Raw genomic sequence first — 23,192 nt, 5'->3', positions numbered from 1 at the left:
TATATTTTCCAAACCCAGAATTTTTATTTGGTTCCTTTAAAAAAACTCATTTCTATCTCTATATTAATAATCTATTTGATGAGGCATGATTCTTATGCCTTTAATTCTTCAATTTCCCTTTACTTCTTAAACATATTAGTTGTCTTAAAGTCTTTGCCTAGTAAATCCAACATCTGGGCTTCCTCAGGAATAATGTCTATTGACCACTGCCTCTGCCCCGTATGTGGGTTATACTTTACTATTTCTTTGTGTGTATCATAAATTCTTGTCAAAAACTGGATATTTGAAGTAATATGCTGTGGTAACCCTGATAGATTTCCCCATTCCCTGACCTCAGTGTTTATTGTTGTTTGTTGTTGGTGGTTGTTTAGTGGCTTTCCTGGGCCAATTCTGCAGCCTTTATTCTTTGACATGTGCAGTCATTGAAGTCTTTGCCTGGTTAGCTGAGTTGTTTGAAATGATTTGACAGATTTTTTAAAATGCTTTAAACCAACATGTCCCCCATCCTTCTTCCAATGGGCATTTTGTGTGTTGGGCATGCCTTCCATGCTCTTGCAGCTTTAACTCTGCTTTAGACTTCACTTCCTACTTGTGAAGAACCTCAGAGTCAAGACTAGGTGAGAGACTAGGGCTCTGACAGGTCTTTCCTGGGCATATGCACAGCCTGTGACATGAGCATAGATGTCCAGCAACACGTCGGAAATTGTCAAAGCCCACTGTGGACATCTCATTTCTCAGCCTGCTCTTTTAAGTATTTTTGTTTAGTGTCTTGTTTGCCTCAACTGGAATTGCTGTCTCTGGCAAATGCAGTGTTAAACAATCGCCACTAAATTGGGGGACAAACTCCCTGGGGATGAAGGGCTTTCCTCACTAAATGAGCTGTGAGTCCGATAAAATAAAGATTAGCTCCATGAATGGGGCTTGTCTAGGGAGCACCAGTCAGGACAGTTCTCTGGGGACTGGGCTTTTGAGGGAGCTCTGGACACATTGCCTCTTCTAGTGGCTGCTTGACTCTGGATTTCAGAGCTACTCTGGTTCTGCAGCGGCTGGTGTCCAATGCTACTGTGAAACCAGAGAGAGGATGGAAATGGAACACGTGCAAACACCAGAAAGCTTACTGTTCTTGTAAAGAGCTGTTTCTCTTGAATAAATGTCCTTAGGATTGTTGCAAGCCTTTGGCTAATTTCTAGAGTGCTGAACAAGTTTATTTAGAAAATTAATGCCAGAGTTCTCTTTGTTTTTTATGGAGGAGTGGATTTTCAGAGATCCTTCACCCGTAATTCCAAACATGCTTCTCAGTCTGTCTGCTTTTAGCGACTGTGTGTATTGCTTCTGTTGTATTTGATATCTAATGATGGTCTATGTATATTTATTGTCAGCCATGAAAGTCCACTCTTCGATTTCATTGAGAGCTGCTTGCGAAATAAACATGAAATGGTTATTTATGAAGCTGCTTCAGCTATTATCCATCTTCCTAACTGTACTGCAAGGGAATTGGCACCTGCTGTTTCAGGTTGGTTGTGTATTTGATAGCTGGTTTTTATTTATATTCTTATGTTTGTTTTAAGCTCCCAAGGTCTGTAGGTTCAGTATTAGGAATGAATTTTGAACCTTAGCTCTGTTTATATAGCCTTTGCATTCTGATATGTAAATGATTCTTTTAGTTGGTCTTCTTTGTCTGAAGTTACCATTTCCCCATATAAAACATTTAAAAAGTAATTTCAATACCTGCAGTTCACCTTAATGTTTAAAAAAACCTATTTGCTCTTATAACTGTAAATATTCCTGCCATTCAAATATTAATGGATATATTAATTCTTTTAGAAAAAAGAGTAAACTTTGTATTTTACATTTAAAGTTTTTAGAGCTAAACAAAGAGTGCTTTTTCTATTTTTGACGATGCATTTTTCATGGGGATTTTTGATGCTCATTTCCTTCTGCATATTTTGAAAATGATTGTTCATGCATTGTGTTTCAGCTGTGTGTGATAGGGTGAAGTGTGCTCATTACGGTGGTCCTTTTCCTTTCCAGTTCTTCAGTTGTTCTGTAGCTCTCCTAAGCCAGCTTTGCGATATGCCGCTGTGAGGACCTTGAACAAGGTAGGTGTCCCTCTGCTACCATCATTTATATCCATGTTTGATTGAGAAATATCAGTTGTGATGCATTTGGTTTTCTCTCCAAGGCTAGTAAATGTGATCTATGGACTTCTCTGCTATAGCATTACACTGTGCGTGTGGCCTTTGGCCGTGGCCATTTTCACTATTATTCAGCTATGGCCATTTCACTATTATCACTATGATAATTCATTTCTGACTTTTAAGCCCTTTATAGTCAAGAACCACACCATCCAATATGATGACCTTTCACCCTAAGTGGCTGTTTTTATTTAAGTTATTTAAAATTAAATAAAAATAAAATTTCAGCTCCTCAGTCACTCTAGTCACACTTCAGGTGCTCAGAAGTTACATGGTTAGTGACTGTCACACTGGATAGTGTGGATATAGAACATTACTGTCATTGCAGAGAGTTGTCTCAGACAGTGCTGGTTTCTAACAGCATGGTCCAGTAGAAACCAAATGTGAGTCACAGGTGAAATTTTAAATTTTATAATAAACACATTTAAAAAATTTTAAAGATGAGATTAATTTTAATAATGTAATTTATTTACTCTAATATATATAAAATGTCATGTCAACCTGTAATCAATATAACATTTTTCAAGATACATTTTGTCTTTTATATTTTCATGCTAAGTCTTCACATCTAGTGTTTATTTTATATTTACAGCATGTCTCAATTTGGACCAGCCACATTTCAAATGCTTAGTACTCACCTGTGGTTGGCTATCGTACATCTTGGGTCTAGAGGATACAGTACAGAAACACAGAAAATATCAAAAAACCGTAAAATTTTTAAATGAATGTTTAATATACTAGAAGACTTGTCATAAGGCAATGTGTGATTGATTATAGGTTAATTGTATGAACAATTGGAGGAGAGAGAAGTTGGAGTAGCTATGGAAGAAGACTTTAAAGAATAACAATGTGAATTGTATTTAAAACAGTATAGGTCCACATTTCTTCATCTGTGATCTTGAAGTTAGATGTGTCTCAGAATTCTATATTGTGAAATTTAGAGAGGTTCTCGGATGCTGTCTCTTACACATTAACTCCATTGGGCCTGGTACAATAACACATCACAGACACACTTGTATTTCTGCACCTATATATATGACTATCCTTGCTAAGTGGATTGAATCAACACTTAATTAGTTTTATATTACTCTGCATCATATTTTGCTGGTAAGTGACTTTTGATGCCAATACTTTGCTGTTTTCAAAATTTTTTATCATGATAGGCAGACAGGTAAATGTTATCTACAGAGAGAAGCAGGAGAATGGCAGGCATATTTTTGTGACCATGAACAATCCAGTTTGGCTGGAGTTTGCTTGCTTAAATACAGAAGGGTTTTCTAAGTGAAAAGATATTAACAATCTTTGAGCAGTATTTACCATGTGAGGTCCTATTTTCGGTGATCCTAACATCTAGGCGAGTAGATACACATGAACCATAAGGAAAAACAGGTCACCTGTAATAAAAGCCAGACTGTGATATTGTTAGAAAGGTTACAGGAACCTGGAAGAGAGTAGCACTCTCTTCTCTACTGTGCAATGACTATAGTTGTTAATCATTTATCATACCTTTTTAACGGGAAACATTCTTTTTGAAACAATTACTTTTAACCTGTGTTGTCCCATTTAGATTTTAAAAAGCCACTTACCTTAAATTCAAATTTCTATTTTCCTTTTTTTTGTTTTTTAAAGTTCTGGTCTTTTTTATCAATAGCACTTTGCATAATATTTTTCTTGCCCTTCCACTAGGTGGCAATGAAGCACCCCTCTGCTGTTACTGCCTGCAATCTGGACTTAGAAAACTTGATCACAGACTCAAATAGAAGCATTGCTACCCTGGCCATTACTACACTCCTCAAAACAGGAAGTGAGAGCAGTGTGGACAGACTCATGAAGCAGATATCATCATTTGTGTCTGAAATCTCAGATGAGTTCAAGGTAAGAGTTCAAATATGGTCATGTTTCTTCCAGTCTCAGTAGCTTGCCTATTTCTTAAGAGTATCTTTTGATGGACAAAAGTTTTAAAAGTTTTTGAAGTCTAATTTATTGATTTTTTTTCTTTCACAGTTATTGCTTTCTGTGTCCTATCTTAAGAAATCTTTGGCTACTTTCACATCTTAAAGATATTTTTTTATGTTTTACTTTAAATGTTTTATTTATATTTTGATCTGTGATCCAACTTGAATTAATATTTGTGTATTGTATGTGATTAGTTCAGTTTTTTCCCCATACCTGTATCCAGACATTCCAGTGTAATTTGTTGAAAAGACAAATAGGTCTGCTTGGGCATCTTTGTCTAAAAAGCAGATAACCATATAACTGTAGGTATGATATATTTCTGGGCTTCTTATCATATTCCATTGATATGCTTGTCAGTGCTATGCCAGAACACACTGTATTTGTTTTTTTAGTTTTATGATATCTCTTAAATGTCAAGTAGTGTCATCTTCCAACTCTGTCTTTCTTTTCAATATTCTAGGTTTTTTTTTTTTTGCATTTTAATAAATTTAGAAACAACTTATAATTTTTATGAAACAAAGCCTGTTAGGATTTTGATTGGTGTTGTGATGAATCTATAAATCAATTTGGGGAGAACTGACATTTTAACAATATTCTTCCAGTTCATGAATATGGTATGCCTTTCCCTTTCTTTAGGTCTTTACTCTGAGCAGTGTTTTGTAGCATTTATTCTAGAGGTCTTGCACATCTTTTGTTAAACTTTATGTCTGAATATTTTATGCTTGGTACTCTCTTAAAATTTCTATTTCATTGTTTGCTAATAGTATTAAAATTTTCCTTTTTTTTTTTCTCTCCCATAACTTGGTATTCTTGCTAAGTACCCTTATTAGTTCTAGTAGTTACTGTACACATTTTAGGATTGTCTGTGTAAATAATCAAGTTATCTGTTAATAGGTAGTTTTCCTTTTCCTTTTCTTTCTTTTTCTTGCCTTATTAAAATCTCTAGTACTTCCAGTACAATGAGTACAGTGTTGAATAAAACTGGTGAGAATGTGTTAGAGATAATCGGAAGAACAGTAAATTTCAGTTAGAAGAAGAATTAAAATAGAAATATTTAATTTTTTCCTGTTGTATTTCTCTGTCAAAAAGTATAATTGACCCTATATACTCTGTTCTAGTATATATCTAGTCTTTTAAAAACCAGACTTAACCTGCATATTTAAGCAAACATTTTGAATATTTGGAGAACCTGTGAAGGTCATTTTGTAATTATAGTTTATTGAATAACTCTCCTGTGCTTGAGCATTTAGATAGTTTGCAATATTTGCAGTGACAAATAATGCTGTAGTGGGTAACCTTGTGCAGATGTTTCTTTGAAATGCTGGAGGTGTATCTTTAGGGTAAATCCCTAGAAGTTTGTATACTAGGTTGAAAGGTAAATAAATATGTAGTTTATTTATAGTCAGTTTCCCCATAGCCTCACTAATGGAGTGTTTTGTATTTGGATGTTTTGCCAACTTGATGGATGGGAAAAGGTATCTCAATGTACTTTTAATTTGGATTTCTTTTGTTATGAACTAAGGTAAACTTTTTATATTCTTAAGTATAATTTAGTATTTATTTTTGAATGTTGTCTGCTCATAATCTTTTCTCGCATTTCCTATAGGATTTTTTTTGGGTTTTTCTTTCTTCAGTTATTTAAAGATTTTTATATATTAGGGATATTAGTTCTTTTATCATTTGTCTTCTTTGTCATTTGTCTTCTTGCTTTTGTCATGCAAAAGTTTATTTTGATGTAGTCTAATTTGTTGATATTTTCCTTTTTAAAAAAAATTAATCGAAACTGCTATCTTTGAGTATTGGGACAACACTCTAACCAACTGAGTGCTGTCACTCTTTTCTTTTAGTGCTTTAACTTTTGAGTTATAGAAAGCCTTTCCCTTCAGATTATAGAATCTGAATGGTGAATAAGAATTCACCCATTTTTTCTAGTATGTTTATAGTTTCATGTTTTACATTTAGCTCCCAGATCTATTAGATTTCATTATTATGTATGATTGGAGAAATAAACCTAATCTCTTTCTTTTCCAATAACTATCTTGTTGCTCCTCCCCCAGTTTTTATTCAATAGACCGTTTTTGCTCCAATTATTTGAGATACCACCTTTATTATATACTAAACTGCTACATGTAGTTGGGTTTATTTTGGAGCTTTCTATTCTATTATGTTTTCTTTATCTACACATATATCATATACTATTTTATATATAGGAGCTTTGTAGAGTGTATTAATGTCTATTAGCCCCTTCTTATAGTTCTTTATTGTATCTCTAGCTAGTCTTACATATGTATTTTGCCTTGTGAACATTAGTGTTCACTTGTCTAGTTCCATAAAAAATCTCATTGGCGTTTTTATTGCAATCACATTAAAGTGATAAGTTAATTTAGAGTAGAACATAACATCTTAATGTTGAGACATTTTAACCAAGAACAAGGGATGTCTTTAATTTATTCAAGTAGTCTAATTTTGTGCCTTTCAGAATATTTTATAGTATTTTTATATTAGTTTTGAATGTCTTCAAAATTCTTTTTCTAAGCATTTTATCATTTTGTTGTTATTATAAATGTCTTTTATTTCTTATATCTTTCAACTAGTTATTATTCATGCAATGATTAGTAGTTTTGCATTTTATATTCTATTATCTTGCTGAATTATTTTATTGAGTTCTGTTATTGATTCTCGAGAATTTACAGGTATACTATTTGTCATCTGTAAATATAGTTTTGTCTTTTATTTCTTTTGTCATAATGGGAATGACTCTTGGGGGTTCTCTATTAAGTAATGTGCTGACATTAAGATTAAGGTGTGTGTGTGAAATGGATCAATTCATTCCTATTTTATTTTTTTCAAGAATTTTTATTAAGATGGGTGTTGGATTTTACCAGAGCTTTTCAGCATCTATGGATATAATCATATGACTTTTCTCCACAGATTCATTAATGAAGCATTATATTAACCAGTTTTTTGAAGTTTAACTGTTCTTGCTTTCTTGGTGTTCATCATGAAATATTTTCTTACTGTAGTGTTCTTTATCTATGAAATGTTATATTTTATCCATTTGTCATTTGTGTTTGACTTTTTTGTGGTATCTTTTGTCATACAAAAGTTTATTTTCATGTAGTCTAGTTTGTCACTTTTCTTTTTAAAAAAATTAATCGATTTTTAGAGAGGGAGAGGAAAAAGGGAGAAACATCAGTTTGTTAGCTAATATATCACTTAGAAATTTTGCGTCAATATTCATAAATGACTTCTATCCAAAATTTTTCTTTTTGCATGTATACCATCTTTATTAAGTTTAGGCAGTGGTCCCCAACCCCCGGGCCGCAGACCAGTACCGGTCCGTGGGCCATTTGGTACCGGTGTGCAGAGAAAGAATAAATAACTTACATTATTTCCGTTTTATTTATATTTAAATCTGAATGATGTTTTATTTTTAAAAAATTACCTGAGTCCCTCTGTTAAATCCATCTAAGACTCGCTCTTGACGCTTGTCTCGTAAGTTTGACAATTATATTTAAAAATACCACAGTTTTTACGCCGGTCACGTAATTTTATTTTGTGCATTTATCCGTCCCACCCTAAAGGCCGGTCTGTGAAAATATTTTCTGACATTAAACTGGTCCGTGGCCCCAAAAAGGTTGGGGACCACTGAGTTTAGGTATTGTTGTTTCTCCTATAATGCAACAGGCCAAGTATTATCTGGCCTGTTCTGCATTGTGCTGTGGGAACTGGGGCTCAGGAAACTGGCCCAAATATGAATACTGTAGCTACTGCTATGGCCATGAGTAATTTACTATCTTCATCTCTGATCCAGGAGTTTTGGTGTTTTCTACCAGCATCAATGAAACTGTGGCAGGCTAACTTGATAGCTTGCAAGAAGGGTAAAATCTCACACCCTTCTCACTTGACACTAGTCTTTCAAGTTATGGTAAAATTCTCTTTGGAACCATTTTGTGAAGTAGTTCCTTGGTAACTTCCTCTGTTTTGTTTTGTTTTTTTCCTATGGAAATTAGTATGTTTAACCTTTTTAATCTTTACTGTTCACTTTAAAAGTTTTATGTGCTTCTTTGTTTGGCACAAAGGAATGGAATCTCTTGAATGAACTTTTTATTTTCCCTTGAGATTTCCCCTTGCTTACCTTTCATAAAGAACCATTGTCATTTTAAGTAATCACTGTGCCTTCTTAGCTTGCAAGAAATAAGAAGGATGCTGAGTAGCTAAAGTTATAAAGATGAAAGTCCTTTCTTTGTTCCCCTTTTTTTTAATTACTTGATTTTAGAGAGAGACAGAAACATTGATCTGTTTCTGTATGTGCCAAAATCAGGGACTGAACTGGTAACCCCTGTGTTTTGGGATGACGCTCTAACCAACTGAGCTACCTGGCCAGGGCTCTGTGTTTTGTTTTTGTTTTATGGGTGGTAGTTGTACAGACATGATAAAGATGAATGGCCATTCTGTTTTTTTTTCTACAGGTGGTGGTTGTACAGGCAATTAGTGCTCTCTGTCAGAAATACCCTCGGAAGCACAGTGTCATGATGACGTTCCTCTCCAACATGCTCCGAGACGATGTAGGTGGACTGCTTTTTAATCACAGGAAGTCACTCTTTTAAATTCTTACGATCCCTATTAAATATCATAGTATTTAAAGCAGCTGCTTTGTGATCTCAGCCTACCTCTTAAAACGTGTGCTTACTTCTGGATGCTGACTTATCATTGCTAAACATGCTATTACTTTGGCTTTCCTATTTGGAGGAAATAAAGAACCTCTCTGTTTCTTTCATAAAGGAAGAGAAATGAAAATTTAATATTATAAGCATGAGCGTTGGAATATAAGCTGTTTTCCAAAAATGAATGGCAGTTTCCTCTCTTGCTAGGGAGGCTTCGAATATAAGCGGGCCATCGTGGACTGCATTATCAGCATTGTGGAGGAGAACCCCGAGAGTAAAGAGGTGGGCCTGGCCCACCTCTGTGAATTTATCGAGGACTGTGAGCACACCGTGCTGGCTACAAAGATTCTGCACTTGTTGGGCAAGGAGGGCCCCCGAACGCCCGTGCCCTCCAAGTATATCCGCTTTATTTTCAACAGGGTCGTACTGGAGAACGAGGCTGTCAGAGCTGGTAAGTCCTCGGAACCCTGATAATGATGTAACTCCTGCTCTTTTGAAATGCTTAATTCACTGGGTGGTAAGGAAATTGGCAAGTGAAGTTTCAAGTTCTGCTTGTTGTGGGGGGATCTTGGAGCGTACTTTGGCCTCAGGTGTGCAGCTCTTGCTCTGTACGCTACTGTTCATCCTGATTGCTGCCTTGAATTAGAGACAGCTACCCCCTTGACTCTCAGTATGACGGGAATACTGTAACGGCGTTACCATTTTTTAGCAGCGTTCTAGCCATAAATATGAAATAAATATGAAAATTGTGTGTATGTGTCTATGTATTTTTAAGTGTCTTTTGAAACTGGTCTTAGGAATTTTTTTTTCTTCCTCCTCCCTAATCATTTCTTCTTGTTAGCATATGAACATGTCCAAATCTCTTATATTAAAAATAGAAGCTCTCTTTTGATCCGTTGTCTCTGTCTAGCTGCTGTCTGCCCTTCCTTCCTCTGTCAGGTGATCATGAGCTAGCCGTTCCCAGCTGCCTCCATGGACTTATTTTCCAATTCTCTCTTCAACTCACTATAACCTGGCTCTCTCCCTTAAAAATCTTCTGAAGCTGTTTTTTTTTTGTTTTTTGTTTTTTTTTCCTGAAGCTGGAAACAGGGAGAGACAGTCAGACAGACTCCCGCATGCGCCCGACCGGGATCCACCCGGCACGCCCACCAGGGGGCGACGCTCTGCCAATCCTGGGCGTCGCCATGTTGCGACCCTCCTGGGTGTTGCCATGTTGCGACCAGAGCCACTCTAGCGCCTGGGGCAGAGGCCACAGAGCCATCCCCAGCGCCCGGACCATCTTTGCTCCAATGGAGCCTTGGCTGCGGGAGGGGAAGAGCGAGACAGAGAGGAAGGCTTGGCGGAGGGGTGGAGAAGCAAATGGGCGCTTCTCCTATGTGCCCTGGCCGGGAATCGAACCCGGGTCCTCCGCACGCTAGGCCGACGCTCTACCGCTGAGCCAACCGGCCAGGCCTGTTTTTTTTTTTTTTTTTTTTAAATACTACTTATAAGCTAGTTGGAAAATCAAGTTAAACACTTGAATGTTTTTATCTTTGTGCACTCTCAGTCAATTTAATGTACTCTTGGCTAAACACTTTCTGAAACTCTCTTTGCCTTGGTTTCCACTTGATCTACCTAGCCATCACTCCTCAGTCTTACAGAGCTTCTCATCCATTCCTTAAAATACTAGTTTTCTTGAGGGGTTTGTCTTCCTAACATACACATTATTTCTGGTGGTCATTTTCAGAGCTATGGATACTCTGTGACATCGCAGTCATATCTCTTTCCTGAACTTGTATGTCCAGCTGTCTAAGGCACTTCAGATTCAGCTTGAAATTTAGGCTCACCCAAACAGGAAGCTTCACCTTTATCATCCACTCAGTTGCAAAAGCAGAAACTCGGTCCACTGTTTTATAACCCTCATCTACTCTTGGGCAAAATTTGATCAGTTTGTCTCCTCACTATTTCTCCCTTCTCTTTTTCTCTATTTGACTGGGTGCTACTTTATTATAGGCTCTCATGCATCTTGAGTGCCCAATTAGTCTCACTGCTCCTGGCCTCAGACAGCTGCAGTCTGTTCCCCACACTTGGCTACAAAAGTGGTCTTTGCACACAAAATTGGCTTACAAATTTTGTGTAGCACACTCTGCTACTAATACATAAATTTATCCTGTATTTAACCTCCTTTAATAATAACTTTGGGCTCTGGCCAGTTGGCTCGGCGGTAGAGAGTCGGCCCAGCGTGTAGATGTCCTGGGTTTGATTCCCGGTCAGGGCACACAGGAGAAGCACCCATCTGTTTCTCCACCCCTCCCTCTCCCCCTTCTCTCTCACATGCTCTCTCTCTTAGTCTCTCTCCCTCTCCCCCTCTTCTTCTCACCCTCCTCCTCCCGCAGCCATGGCTCATTTGTGCAAGTTGGCACCAGATGTTGAGGATGGCACCACAGCCTCATCTCAGGTTCTAAAATAGCTCAGTTGCCGAGCAAACAAGGAATGGTCTCAGATGAGCAGAGTAGGGGCTTGCTGGGTAGATCCTGGTCAAGGCGCATGCCACAACCTATTTTTGTTTTCTCGCAGCCTCTCACCTGTCTTCTCCTGCTCTCCATTCTGGGTCTTGTTTTTCAGCCTTCCTCACCTGTGCCGAGTCCCATTATAAACCCTGTGCTTCTCTGGGCTGAGGGCCTGTGCACTTGTTAGTGTCTCTGCCTCCGATAATGTTTCTTTACTTTTCCCTCCAGCTAACTCTATTTGTCCTTCAAAATTTAGCTCAAGTAGTGTGTTAACTTCTTGTCTTACATTTCCTCTACCAATGTGATAAGTTCCTTTCTCTGCATTCACTTAGCTTCCTGGATATAGTACTATCCTGGATGTACTATGCGATGTTGTAATTACCTCTTTACTTACCTGTCTTTCCCATTAGAGTACAACTACTTCAAGTCAGAGGCTAGGTCTTTTATCTTTCTACCCCCAAAACCCATCACAATTCTTTACTAAAGTTAGGTGAGCCATAAATCTTAGTTGAATGAAGTGAATTTTAATAATAGGGCATATTTTCATGCTTAGAGCTGGTTGAGATTAGAGTTAAATTTTATCAGTATGGTTTATAAGAGGTTGTGGTTGGGGTGGAATATGGCTCATAAAAGAAATATATATATATATAAATTTTTTTTTCTACAATGCATGGAGGATTTTCCTATTTAGAGTTCTCTTGGCCCTATAGATTTCTGTTTATGCTTAAATGGATCAAAGAAATAAGATCAAGCAATGATATATAAAACAATGAGAACTTATTTCCACTGAACATAAGGAAGCTTCTCTAATTTTTATTTTTACTGATTAGTTTTAGAGAGAGGGAGAAGGGGGAGAGAGCTAAACACTGATTGGTTATTCTACTTATTCATGCATTCATTGATTGACTCTTTTATGTGCCCTGACCTGGGGGGGGGGTGTTGAACCTGCAATGTTGGCATATCTGATGATGCTCTGACCATCTGAGCTACCCAGCCAGAGCCTTCTCCAAATTTTTTTGAATGATTATTATTTAGTACTACAAACCAGTGTTTATGCTGCTTCATTTTATGCTTCATTATAGCTGCTGTGAGTGCTTTGGCTAAATTTGGGGCTCAGAATGAGAATCTTCTCCCAAGCATCCTTGTACTCTTACAAAGGCAAGTAAAAGAATGTCTTTTTAAAAACTTTTTAAAATAAGAACTGCTGTATGGCTGAATAGAGAGTTCTTCATTGTACCACATCAAGTGCATTGCAGAGCCCGAGAGTAGAGCTGATGGAGTGAAGTGAGGGGCAAATGGCATTTTTGTTCTCTTCCAGTCATTTTGTGTATGCTAAGTACATAGAAATTGTGACTGTGCATTATTTCTCTTTGTCTGTTTTTTGAGAAAGTGACTTAAATGCATGTACCTCCATTTCTGTAATAGGGGCCAACTTCAAAGTGGTTCACTGAGTTGAAAATACCAGCTTTTCATGGTCTCCATGACTCCCTATTTGATGAGGAAAAGACTTGGTGTTAGCAAAACCTCTGTGATTATGTCTTGTGATTGAAGCAGAAAAATTACAAGCCACAGGCTGGCTGGTTTCAATGAAACAAATTGCCATTTGAGGAGTTAACAATGCCTGGATTTTGAATGCTTTTTAGTATCCTTAGAAAGTCTAATATTCCCATTTCTTAATTATAAAGAAGTCTAAGTCTTTACCAGAATCATGTGTTTGCCAATGCCAGAAAAGCCTCCCAATGGCTATCTCACATTGTGCTCTTCCCAGTTATTTTAGTGCCCACTTACGTCGTGCATCCGATTCACAATGATACCATTTCTTTAGTAATTGAGAGCAGTACCCAAGATTTATGGAGATTTTAGGATTTACCGCTGCCTGTTATTGAGTTCTTTTATAATACAGCTTAGTATCAGGTGGCCTGATTGTATCCTTTAGGAATGGTAGTAAAGCTCTTGGAATCTTTAGGGTGCTGTGACATGCTTATCTGTGTCCCCTGGACAGGTGTATGATGGATACTGATGATGAGGTCCGGGACAGAGCTACCTTCTATCTGAATGTGCTACAGCAGAGGCAGATGGCACTGAATGCTACATACATCTTCAATGGTCAGTGAGAGGGCGTAGACAAGTATACTTTTGTTCCCCAAGGTGGTATCTTGGAAGTGTATCTTATGATGATTTGCATTTGAGCTAACATCACTAGGCAAAATACTTGGTTTTTGTCTTTGAATGTATTTCCATTTTTAGGGAAACCTAAAGTATGTAAAAGCCCAAAGAATATTGCTTGTTCCTGATCCTTCCTGAGCTCCTTTTTGGGTGGGTTTACCTTTTGTCCCTTTTCTTGTGCTATCATTGTTCCCATGGCTAAGTTGCTCTCTCTTCTGGAGGGTCCTTACATTTTGTTGAAAATGTTTATGCCTTGCTCCCATGCTTCCTTGGATGAAATTATGAGGAGGTTTTATATAATAGCCTTTACTTTTAGTTACTTATGTTATAAAGTTTGATTATATTTTTCCTCCTTCAGAAAGTGCAGATAAATAGTGCAGATCTGGACCTGTCTGGGTCTAGCATTGGTGTGAAGCTCCAGTGCTGAGATTTTTCTGTTCCATAGGTCTGACGGTCTCTGTACCAGGGATGGAAAAAGCCTTACACCAGTATACGCTGGAGCCTTCAGAAAAACCCTTTGACATGAAATCTATTCCTCTTGCGATGGCCCCTGTCTTTGAACAGAAAGCAGGTAATGGGAACTCCCCACTCTGGTAGTTTTTCAATGTGTAAGTAGTTTTATAAGCATATTTTCTCTGATACTTCCTCTGTTTGTTTAATTGTCACTCTATGTTTCTAAATATTTTTAGAGCTAAAGTAAATGATGTTTTTTATTAGGTTTTAAAAATTTCTTGGTTTTTGGATAAAAGCTAAAATATGAAGTGTGACTAGATGGGAAGCTCTTGTCTAGTTCAGTGCCCAGTCTCCCGGCCTCTGAAATAGTGTCATGTGTGTCTCTGAGCAGTGTTTGTGCTGTCACCTCCTATTTTTATTTTCTGAAGCTGGTAATTTCTTAATTTTGCTATTGGGAATGTGTGGGACAAGATCTTAAAAAAATATTCCCAAGGAATAAACTTTAAAACTGAAAAAGAGAAAAAAGAAGAGACCACATGTTTAATGGTCAGAGCTGAGAATGAACAGTCTTCCTAACTTTGAACTTTTTTAGTTTTTCTGTTGATAACTGTTCAAGTAATTTTTCCTACTTGAATCATGAAAGATTTATTTTATAAACTGTTCCTTCTTTTAAGAGTATTTTTTGTATATCCTGGCCCATTTAAAGCAACTTATGTATTTTTTAGAGCTTTAGTATATCACAAAATATGTTCACCAAATACATTTTCATTTGAATGTCCCTCTAAAAAAGGTGACAGAAGCCTACTGCACTGATTTAGCAATGGCTTCTTTTATGTCCAATAGAAGTTGTTGCCCTGATGTCTTTTAGTCTGCATTTCAGCCTGATCATGGGAAGGAAGCTTACTTGATTATTCATGTCTGTCTTTGTAGATATTGCACATGTGGCTACTAAGCCAGAGAAATTGGCTCCTTCCAGGCAAGACATTTTCCAAGGTATGATAATATGATGAATAGAAGTAATAGTTGCACCCTAGGTATTTCAAATATAATGCAGTCCACTACCCTCATTCAATTTGATGAATTCTCAGTACAGGATATCTTTGTGTGACTGCATATCTATTGTCATAGCTTATGGTTACTGGGGCCACCAGAGTCTGTGGGACTTTATAATTGCCAAAGCTAATGTACTAACTGGGAATGATGTTCTTACTTTATTAACAGGAAAACTCAAAATTTAAGATATTAGGATGACAGATTTTTTTTTTTTTGCTTTTAGTAGTTGAGTATATAAACTGTCTTAAAAGAGTATTTTACTAAACCTTGGGGACATATTAGAATATTTAATTATTAGTAAGTTTATGGAAACTTAAAACATAAGCATCAGAATGATGTCTTTCCCTGTCTTATTTTGCTTTCTCTCTTCTTTTCTTTCCTTTTCTCTTGCTAGAACAATTGGCTGCTATTCCTGAGTTTATGAATCTAGGACCCTTGTTCAAGTCTTCCGAGCCTGTTCAGCTCACAGAAGCAGAGACAGAATATTTTGTTCGTTGTGTCAAGCACATGTTTACCAATCACATTGTGTTCCAGGTGAGAGCAGTGCTCTGACTGGCTCTTCTAGGGGTTTAGGATGCTTGGGGACAAGAATGAAGTCCCCTTTAGTTTATGATTCCAGTTCCATTTATACAGAAGGAACTTGGCCGCAATCTGGTCTGCTTTCCTGACTCCCATGGCTCTACAGAGATGCCTTCTTGTGATAGGTTAAAAGCTAAAGGGCTGGAAAACAAAATGTCTAAAGAGATTGGACAACATAAAGTATAACCAGTTAAAAATAATTGTTCAATACCAGGGTAAGTGAAGTGGGCCATCCTAAGGATTTAACTTCTAAGAATCAAATTGAAATCCATCAGACATCTGTCATCTTGTTTGATAGAACTCAGTCTTGGGAAACAGAAAAAGACTAATGAATAATATAAACCCCAAAGCCTCAAAAATAAGGCTATCTCTATTGTCTGAAGGAAAACCTTAGGAGGAGAACTGAAGTGCTGTTGAGGGAGGGTGGAACTGTGGGCTCCATAACTGAGTCGTGGTTGATGGGTGGAGAGAAACAACTAGCTGCAAACCGTTCTTAATCCTTCATAACCTTTTCTGTTTGCTGACTTTTCAGTTTGACTGTACCAACACTCTCAATGACCAGTTGCTGGAGAAAGTGACAGTGCAGGTGGAGCCATCTGAGGCCTTTGAAGTGCTGTGTTGTGTCCCAGCCCCCAGCCTCACTTATAATCAACCAGGAATATGCTACACTCTTGTGCGTCTGCCTGATGATGACTCTTCAGCAGGTACTAACTCTATGATTAAGAATGCATTTCCCACGTCAGTGTTTAAATGTCTGGATGCGTGTTTGGGGTTCAAGAATATGGTTCTTTTCCAGAATTAAATGTGATAATATGATGGTATATTTACATTTATGTTTATATTTATATTTATAAGTGCAGAAATATTATTTAAAGCTAAATCTGTAAGTAAAATTTGCTGGACATTTAATCTTAAAAAAGAAACTGAATGTGTATGGGGAGCCCAGAAAGGACATCGGGCTTTCTGGTAGAACAACATAAACATTGAGAAGGGTCCATGTGCCTGATGTCTCAGTGAGGATCAAGACCTGCTTCTCCCTAATGTTTCCTTCCAGGGTATCCTAAGGGCTTTTTATTGGTAGATCCGTGGTACTGAAAATTATATTGATTTTGAGGGTCCTGTCATCTAAGGCTGGCGTCTGAGAGTATGTCTCAGCCTAATGAGTGTCTTAACCATTGTTTGTGAACCTGCATTTGAGAAAGGCATTGTGATTCTTTCCTGGACCCATGGAGTCTGGGTGGTGGGAAGGCGGTTGGTGGTTATAGCGCTGATAACCATACTTACACGTTTGGGGCTTTGCGGTCTTCTGACCTATCTCTTGTGAGTGTCCCATATTTGTTGTACTTGGTTTCTTTCCCCATTTCCCCTCTGAGTGCTTCCCTTCCCATATTCACTGTGGAGTATTGACAATTGTTACCCAGTATTCACAGAAATAGGCATACACATCTCATTTACGTTTTGAACAACTTTTATTACTAGTATAGGAAAAAACAATTTTTACCACTTGTATAGGAAAAAACAATTTTTACCACTCGTACATGAAAAAACAATTTTTTCTACTAGTACAGGAAATAACAATTTTTACCACTTGTACAGGAAAAAACAATTTTTACCACTTGTACAGGAAAAAACGATTTTTACCACTTGTACAGGAAAAAACAATTTTTACCACTTGTACAGGAAAAAACAATTTTTACCACTTGTACAGGAAAAAACAATTTTTATCACTAGTACAGGAGAAAACAATTTTTACCACTAGTACAGGAAAAAACAATTTTTACCACTAGTACAGGAAAAGCAGATAAAAGTTAACAAATATCAGAGAAGGTACAGAGATACAAGAAATGATAAAAATACTAATAACTTATTATCCCTGGTCATCATTCAGTTACATTTGGGGCTTAACTTGCTTTCTATCAGCCCCTGTCTGAACTCCCTTTCAGGTGTTGGTTCTGGGAGCCCCTATCCAATCCTACATATTTGGATGATAGACCAGGCTACTCACTCTAGCACGAGGTAGATTCAAGTTGGCACCGTTGCTGGGTCTGAATCCCGTGGTGTTCCCTCTAACCCCTGGGTGGACCTGCACCATTTGCAGCCGCCCCGGATCCACAACCCGCAGGGTTTGGAAGGCACTTTCTTATCTGGCCTCTAGGATTTCTCTCTTTAGCACGAGGCCGTCTGACTCTGACCTTTCATTACCTCCCCTCTCCCTTTGTGAGGTCTCTCTCATTCTGTTCCCTTTCAGCTTCACTTTCTCTCCTGGTCTGTTTCCCTCTAGTTCAGCGGTTCTCAACCTGTGGGTCACGACCCTGGTGGGGTCGCCTAAAGCCATTGGAAAATACATAATGCGTATCAGGTATTTACATTCCGAATCATAACTGTAGCAAAATTACAGTTATGAAGTAGCCACCAAAATCATTTTTTGGTTTGGGGTCACCGCAACATGAGGAATTATATTGCGGGGTCAAGGCATTAGAAAGGTTGAGAACCACTGCTCTAGTTAGACTTGACTAAAGTATATCTACCAGCTAGAGCTTCAGCTGGCTGCCCTCTTTAAGTAAAGTTAAGCCAGTACCTGGGCCCAGCCTTAATCTAGCCCTGTGACTCCTGCCATCGACCTGGGACATTGTGCACTGTTACCAGTTTTCTCAAGTGGCCTCCTCTCCTTGTTTCATAACTCCTCCTCCTGTGGTACTTCTCACCAAATTTTTTTTATTTTTTTATTTAAGAAATGCCATTAGGGCACCATTTAGTCTTAGAGGAAGGTGAAATGCTGAACTCATTGAGGAATCAAGCTCCTTCCACCTGAGGATGCTAGCTCTTCCCGTTTCCCAGGCTCACTTGGATAACTGATAACTTAGGTGCCTCACACCCCAGGGAATGTCTTAACAGAATACAATAAATATAGTTTTACAATATCAAAATACATCAACAACAATATTGAAATTACAGAAATTATAGAAACTACATACAGTTCAAGAGAAAACATTTCTACTAAGAGAGCAAGTGTAGGGGAGGTTTTTTTTAGCCCTCTTTAGTAAGAGGTTAATTTGTCTATAAAACATAGATCTTACAAATTAGCCCAGAGATTTCAAATTTTGGTCTGCTGGCTGTGGGCTCTTTTGTTTGATGGTTTGTTAGGATTTTTAAAAATTTGGCATTTGGAGAATTTTCTTTATTTTCTGTTTAAACTCAAAGGGTTTGCTGACTGGTGCTAAAAGTCAGTTATAAACTCTTGTCACTGCATCTTGAAGAAAAAAATTGGAATTTTGTCTCAACAATTGGACTTTTCAAAATTCGTTAGTAGTTGATTTATATTTGACCCATCATTTACCTGCTTAAAAACAAATTCCTTTCCATTTCCATGTCTGTCAGAAATTCTAAATTTTTTAATCCATGCCAATCCAAAGTCTTTGCTGTGCAATGAATATAAGTAAAATACCAGGACATAGATGGTAATGAAGTCTTTTTGCCATTTCTCTTCTGCATTTCCCCATTGCAAATATTCCAAATTTTACCAATCACCTGAAGATCTATACATCACCTCTACTTTGTCTCATCTCAGAAAATATATTTATTTTCCTTATAATCACAGGGAAAAATTATATAGATCATGATTTCCTTCCACTTGAAAATTGTATAGCTTACTAGGAAGAAGTATAGGTTGTAGAGAAAGACAAGTTGGGATGTGAATTCTGATTCTGCTGTATTCTGACTGTGATCATGGACAAGTTCTTTGAGTGCTGTAAGTCTTTCAGGATTGTTACAAGGATGAGATGAAATTAAGTAAGGTGTGTAGCATGGTGTCAGCTGTATAGTAACTACTCAATAAACAAGCTATTGTTTCAGTTCTGGAAGTCTCTACTTTCTTCCTTTTCCCTCTTTAAAAATCAAGTCTTCTACCATTCAAAAGACACACACACCCTGTAACCTCTAATCTCCCCCAGAAAATTGTTCCGTCAGTGATACTCATCTTTGCTGTATCTTTAAACTTCCCCATTCCCCCTGACTTTGTATGCATTTGAAAAATCTATACCATCTGAAAAAATTTAACCCATTGTCAAAATACTTACATAACTTCTTCCCTCAAATTACGGGCTGTTTGAGGAAACAGTAAGTCTCCATTCAGTTAGCCCTACTTATTATATTCTGGCCTCCAACAGTCACTCCCTTACTCAAAAATTTTAAGAAAAGCCTTCAAGGCCGCATCCTTTCTTAGCATCCTTTCCTATCCAGCAATTCTCTTTCTTCTGAATATTTATTGTACCAGCAACCACATAGATAAGCCACAGTCTACAAGTTTCCCCCCACTTTGGACCTCTGTAATATTCCTACCTGTTTAACTTTGTGTCCCATTACTTATTCAACTGTTGTAATCCCTATATTGCTTGTATTACTGGACTACCAGGCCTTAACCACAGCCTATTTCTCATCTCAAACCATTTCAGCAAATTTAAATAGCTCATTTTGAAAGTCTTCAATAGAAACTATCTGTACTGAGATCATGTATAATAGTACATGTATATGCATTCCTTTTTTCCAGTTTTCATTAGGGATGCCGCCTCCCATATAACAGCTCACAGCTCTTCCATGTATGCTTTGGTTCTCAACTTTCTGCCTTCCCTTCTTTGAACCTCCCACTTAAATTGAGCTACCATAGGGACCCGATGACTACATAGACTCCGTAGTCTCTATTCCATTATTTGTTGTTCAACTCTAACCATATCAACGCCTGGCATCCTGTATTAAATCTGCAATTCAATTAGGTAAACTTGACCTCAGAGTTTTTTACTTTGACTCACCAACCACATACTGGGATACATATTAATGACCCTTGATGAAACTTTGCATTCTCTCAAACTAAGCACATAATTTGAATTTTTACTCAGATATTAAAACAGGATAAAACATTACTGTTCAACCCATTTCCCCTGCCTTTATCACTAGAGTTTTTGTCAATCTGGCCTTAAATCAACATTCCACTAGTTTGACCCATGATGAGATTATCCGGGATTCCCAGTTTGAAACCTTATTCACCTTCTCATTCATTTTGTAACTAATCTGCCTTTCATCAGACTCACTAAACTTTCTAACATGCCCTGGGTCCATTCAACCTGTCTTCCTATCCTGTTTCATATTCCCTTTTCACACTATCATCAATATCTATAATCTTTATTGCTGCTTTTCTTAAATGATAACTCTCTCTACAATGCCATGAAAACACAGCACAGTTATTCATTTCTTCTTTTTTTTTTTGGCCTTAGAAAGTCTCTCCTTGCCTGGCTGGTGATAGTGCAGTGGACAGAGCGCAGACTTAGGATGCTGAGGCCCCTGGTTCAAAACCCCAAGGTTGCCAGCTTGAGCGTGGGATCATTGATATGATCCCAAGGTCTGTGGCTTGGGCCCAAGGTCACTGACTTGGGCCCAAAGGTTGCTGGCTTGGGCCTAAGGTCATTGGCTTGGCCCAAAGGTGACTTGCTGCCTTGGGCCCAAGGTCGCTGGCTTGGGCCCAAAGGTCGCTGGCTTGGGCCTAAGGTCTCTGGCTTGGGCCCAAGGTCTCTGGCTTGAGCAAGGGGTCACTGGCTTGGCTTGAGCCCCCAGGTCAAGGCACATATGAGAAACAGTCAGTGAACAACTAAAATGGAGCGACTAGAAGTCGATGCTTCTCACCTCTCTCTTTTTTTTTTTTATCTACCTTCCTGTCTCTTCCTCTCTAAAAAAAAAGAAAAAGCCTTTGCTATGTCATCACCCAGGCTACCATCTAAATTCAACCGTAAACACATGAACTTTGCAGCCGCCATTTTGAAAGAGGTTATTGCTTCTCTGGCCTTCTCTCTGACCTTTCATCATTGAACCATGCCATGCCCTGACAGGGTTCACTGTCTCTGCACTTTGTCTTCTCTGGCCTCAGCCCACCTCTCTTGCATCCTTCATGTGACTTACCTGCTTCACACTCTTTTCCAGCATAGGCTTGCTAACACCCGTCTCACACTGATGGGGGCAAAGTTCCTGGATTCTCGATGTCCATTCCCAACTGAAGGTTCCTTACCACCACTCTTGGCTCTGTGGTTCCTTCATCTGCTCGTTAAGGAACCTGACCTAGCTGCAAGTTGCCATCACATGCTGTTTGTCACTGTTTTGTCTCATTGGAACGTGTCCCCTCTGCTACCCTCTCCCAGACTTCAAGACCTCTCATTTGGTCTCCTACTACTTGAGTACAGGTCTCTTCTGCTTCACATTCGTACTGAACACTTAGCAAAGAAACTGTCTTACCTGAAACATGCGGCATGCATTCAGCACAGTCTCTGCACTTCCCAGCTGGAGTCAGTGGTCTGCTCTGCTGTGTGCTCCCCTCCGGATACCCCGCCCCCCACTGCACAGCCCAGTTCATCGTCACTGCCTCGAACACAGTGCACTGAATCCCCATGCTCTGCCACCAGCCCTGCTCATACTCTGTGGACCCAGACCGTGGTTTTCTTCCCACAAGTGCAGACGTCACATCCTGTGAACTTCGATCTTTCATTCGGACCCATTAGTTGCACACTTTTATGACAAAACTCTTTGGAGACCCGCCTCTAATTCTATATTTTACCTGTCACCACCAGCCCTGCGACTAGCCACTTAATCTGTCAACTCCTAGTCTGACATCATTGCACTCGGTCTCGACCTGCACACAGTCTAGTAATGCCATCCACCCCACCTGCTCTCCGTCCTCACATACCAATTCTCTCTAACCCATATGGGCTCCTTCAATGTCATTTTAATACACTAAGACACTTGCTTTGGCATAGATAACTTGTTTGCTACTATCTGCTAATATCCACCATATTAAGCTTCATTTCTTGGCCACTTCTATTCTTATAGCCTTATATCTAATTATACACTTCCTCAGGACCACCAATTAGCCACTTCACACCTTACCGGTTAATGGTAAAGCCTAACCCACCCTGCATGCATTTTCGGCTACATCCATTTGCTCGCTGTTTGTCTGCTTGGTCCAGGGGCCTTTCTCCCCAATTCTGACGTTCTTCCCTCCGATGCCTCCACCTCTCTGCTCACGCTTCAGCTCTCTGCCCCGCTCTGCTGTCCGCCCGCGCCTTCCCCCCAGTGATTCTCACCCGGGGGCGCATGACCCCCAAGGCGGCCTATCGGCAACATCTTTCGGGAGTGCTTTGGTGTTTTCTTTGCCAACCACGTTGGCTTCCTTGTTGGGAGCAGAGCACTGCTCCCCCCTCCACCTCTGATGCACTGATAGGCCTCCCTTGGGGTCCACGCCCTGAACCCACCCCCGGGGAAAATTCACCCCTCCCACCCCCGGGAAGAATCACTGCTGTGGAGGCCCAACCTGACAGCTGGGCTGCGCTCACCCTGGTGCCCCTGGCCTTCTCTGCCTGCCCCTCACGCCTTGTCCTCAACCATCCCGCGTGCATTCTCACACTGTCTCGGCGCTGCCCTCGTGGAACCAGCCCGCTCCCTTCCGTGTGGACCCTGACACCTCCCGTGCTCCAAACCAACCCCACTCACAAACAGGACCGTCTTTCTGGCACCCCATTCCCCGCACTCCACCCACCCCAAAAACGCACTCCTCCTTCTACCGCAGCATCCCCCCCCCCATCTCTGCCACTGTCAGG

General features: G+C 39.0%; 1 protein-coding gene across 1 annotated transcript in view; it reads left to right on the top strand.

Moving 5' to 3' along the window:
• COPG2 (COPI coat complex subunit gamma 2) overlaps positions 1 to 23,192 on the top strand; it is a 101,696-nt gene that overhangs the window by 53,778 nt on the left and 24,726 nt on the right. Inside the window, exons 10-20 of the mRNA XM_066262313.1 lie at positions 1,380 to 1,513; positions 2,032 to 2,099; positions 3,882 to 4,070; positions 8,624 to 8,719; positions 9,026 to 9,269; positions 12,390 to 12,465; positions 13,310 to 13,413; positions 13,919 to 14,044; positions 14,857 to 14,919; positions 15,374 to 15,513; positions 16,091 to 16,262. Of these exons, the coding sequence (XP_066118410.1) occupies positions 1,380 to 1,513; positions 2,032 to 2,099; positions 3,882 to 4,070; positions 8,624 to 8,719; positions 9,026 to 9,269; positions 12,390 to 12,465; positions 13,310 to 13,413; positions 13,919 to 14,044; positions 14,857 to 14,919; positions 15,374 to 15,513; positions 16,091 to 16,262 (1,412 nt within the window). The remainder of the gene's footprint in view (positions 1 to 1,379; positions 1,514 to 2,031; positions 2,100 to 3,881; positions 4,071 to 8,623; positions 8,720 to 9,025; positions 9,270 to 12,389; positions 12,466 to 13,309; positions 13,414 to 13,918; positions 14,045 to 14,856; positions 14,920 to 15,373; positions 15,514 to 16,090; positions 16,263 to 23,192) is intronic.

This window comes from Saccopteryx bilineata, chromosome 2, assembly GCF_036850765.1.
Source record: "Saccopteryx bilineata isolate mSacBil1 chromosome 2, mSacBil1_pri_phased_curated, whole genome shotgun sequence".
Classification (NCBI taxonomy): domain Eukaryota; kingdom Metazoa; phylum Chordata; class Mammalia; order Chiroptera; family Emballonuridae; genus Saccopteryx; species Saccopteryx bilineata.
This window is presented reverse-complemented; position numbering and strand designations above follow the sequence as displayed.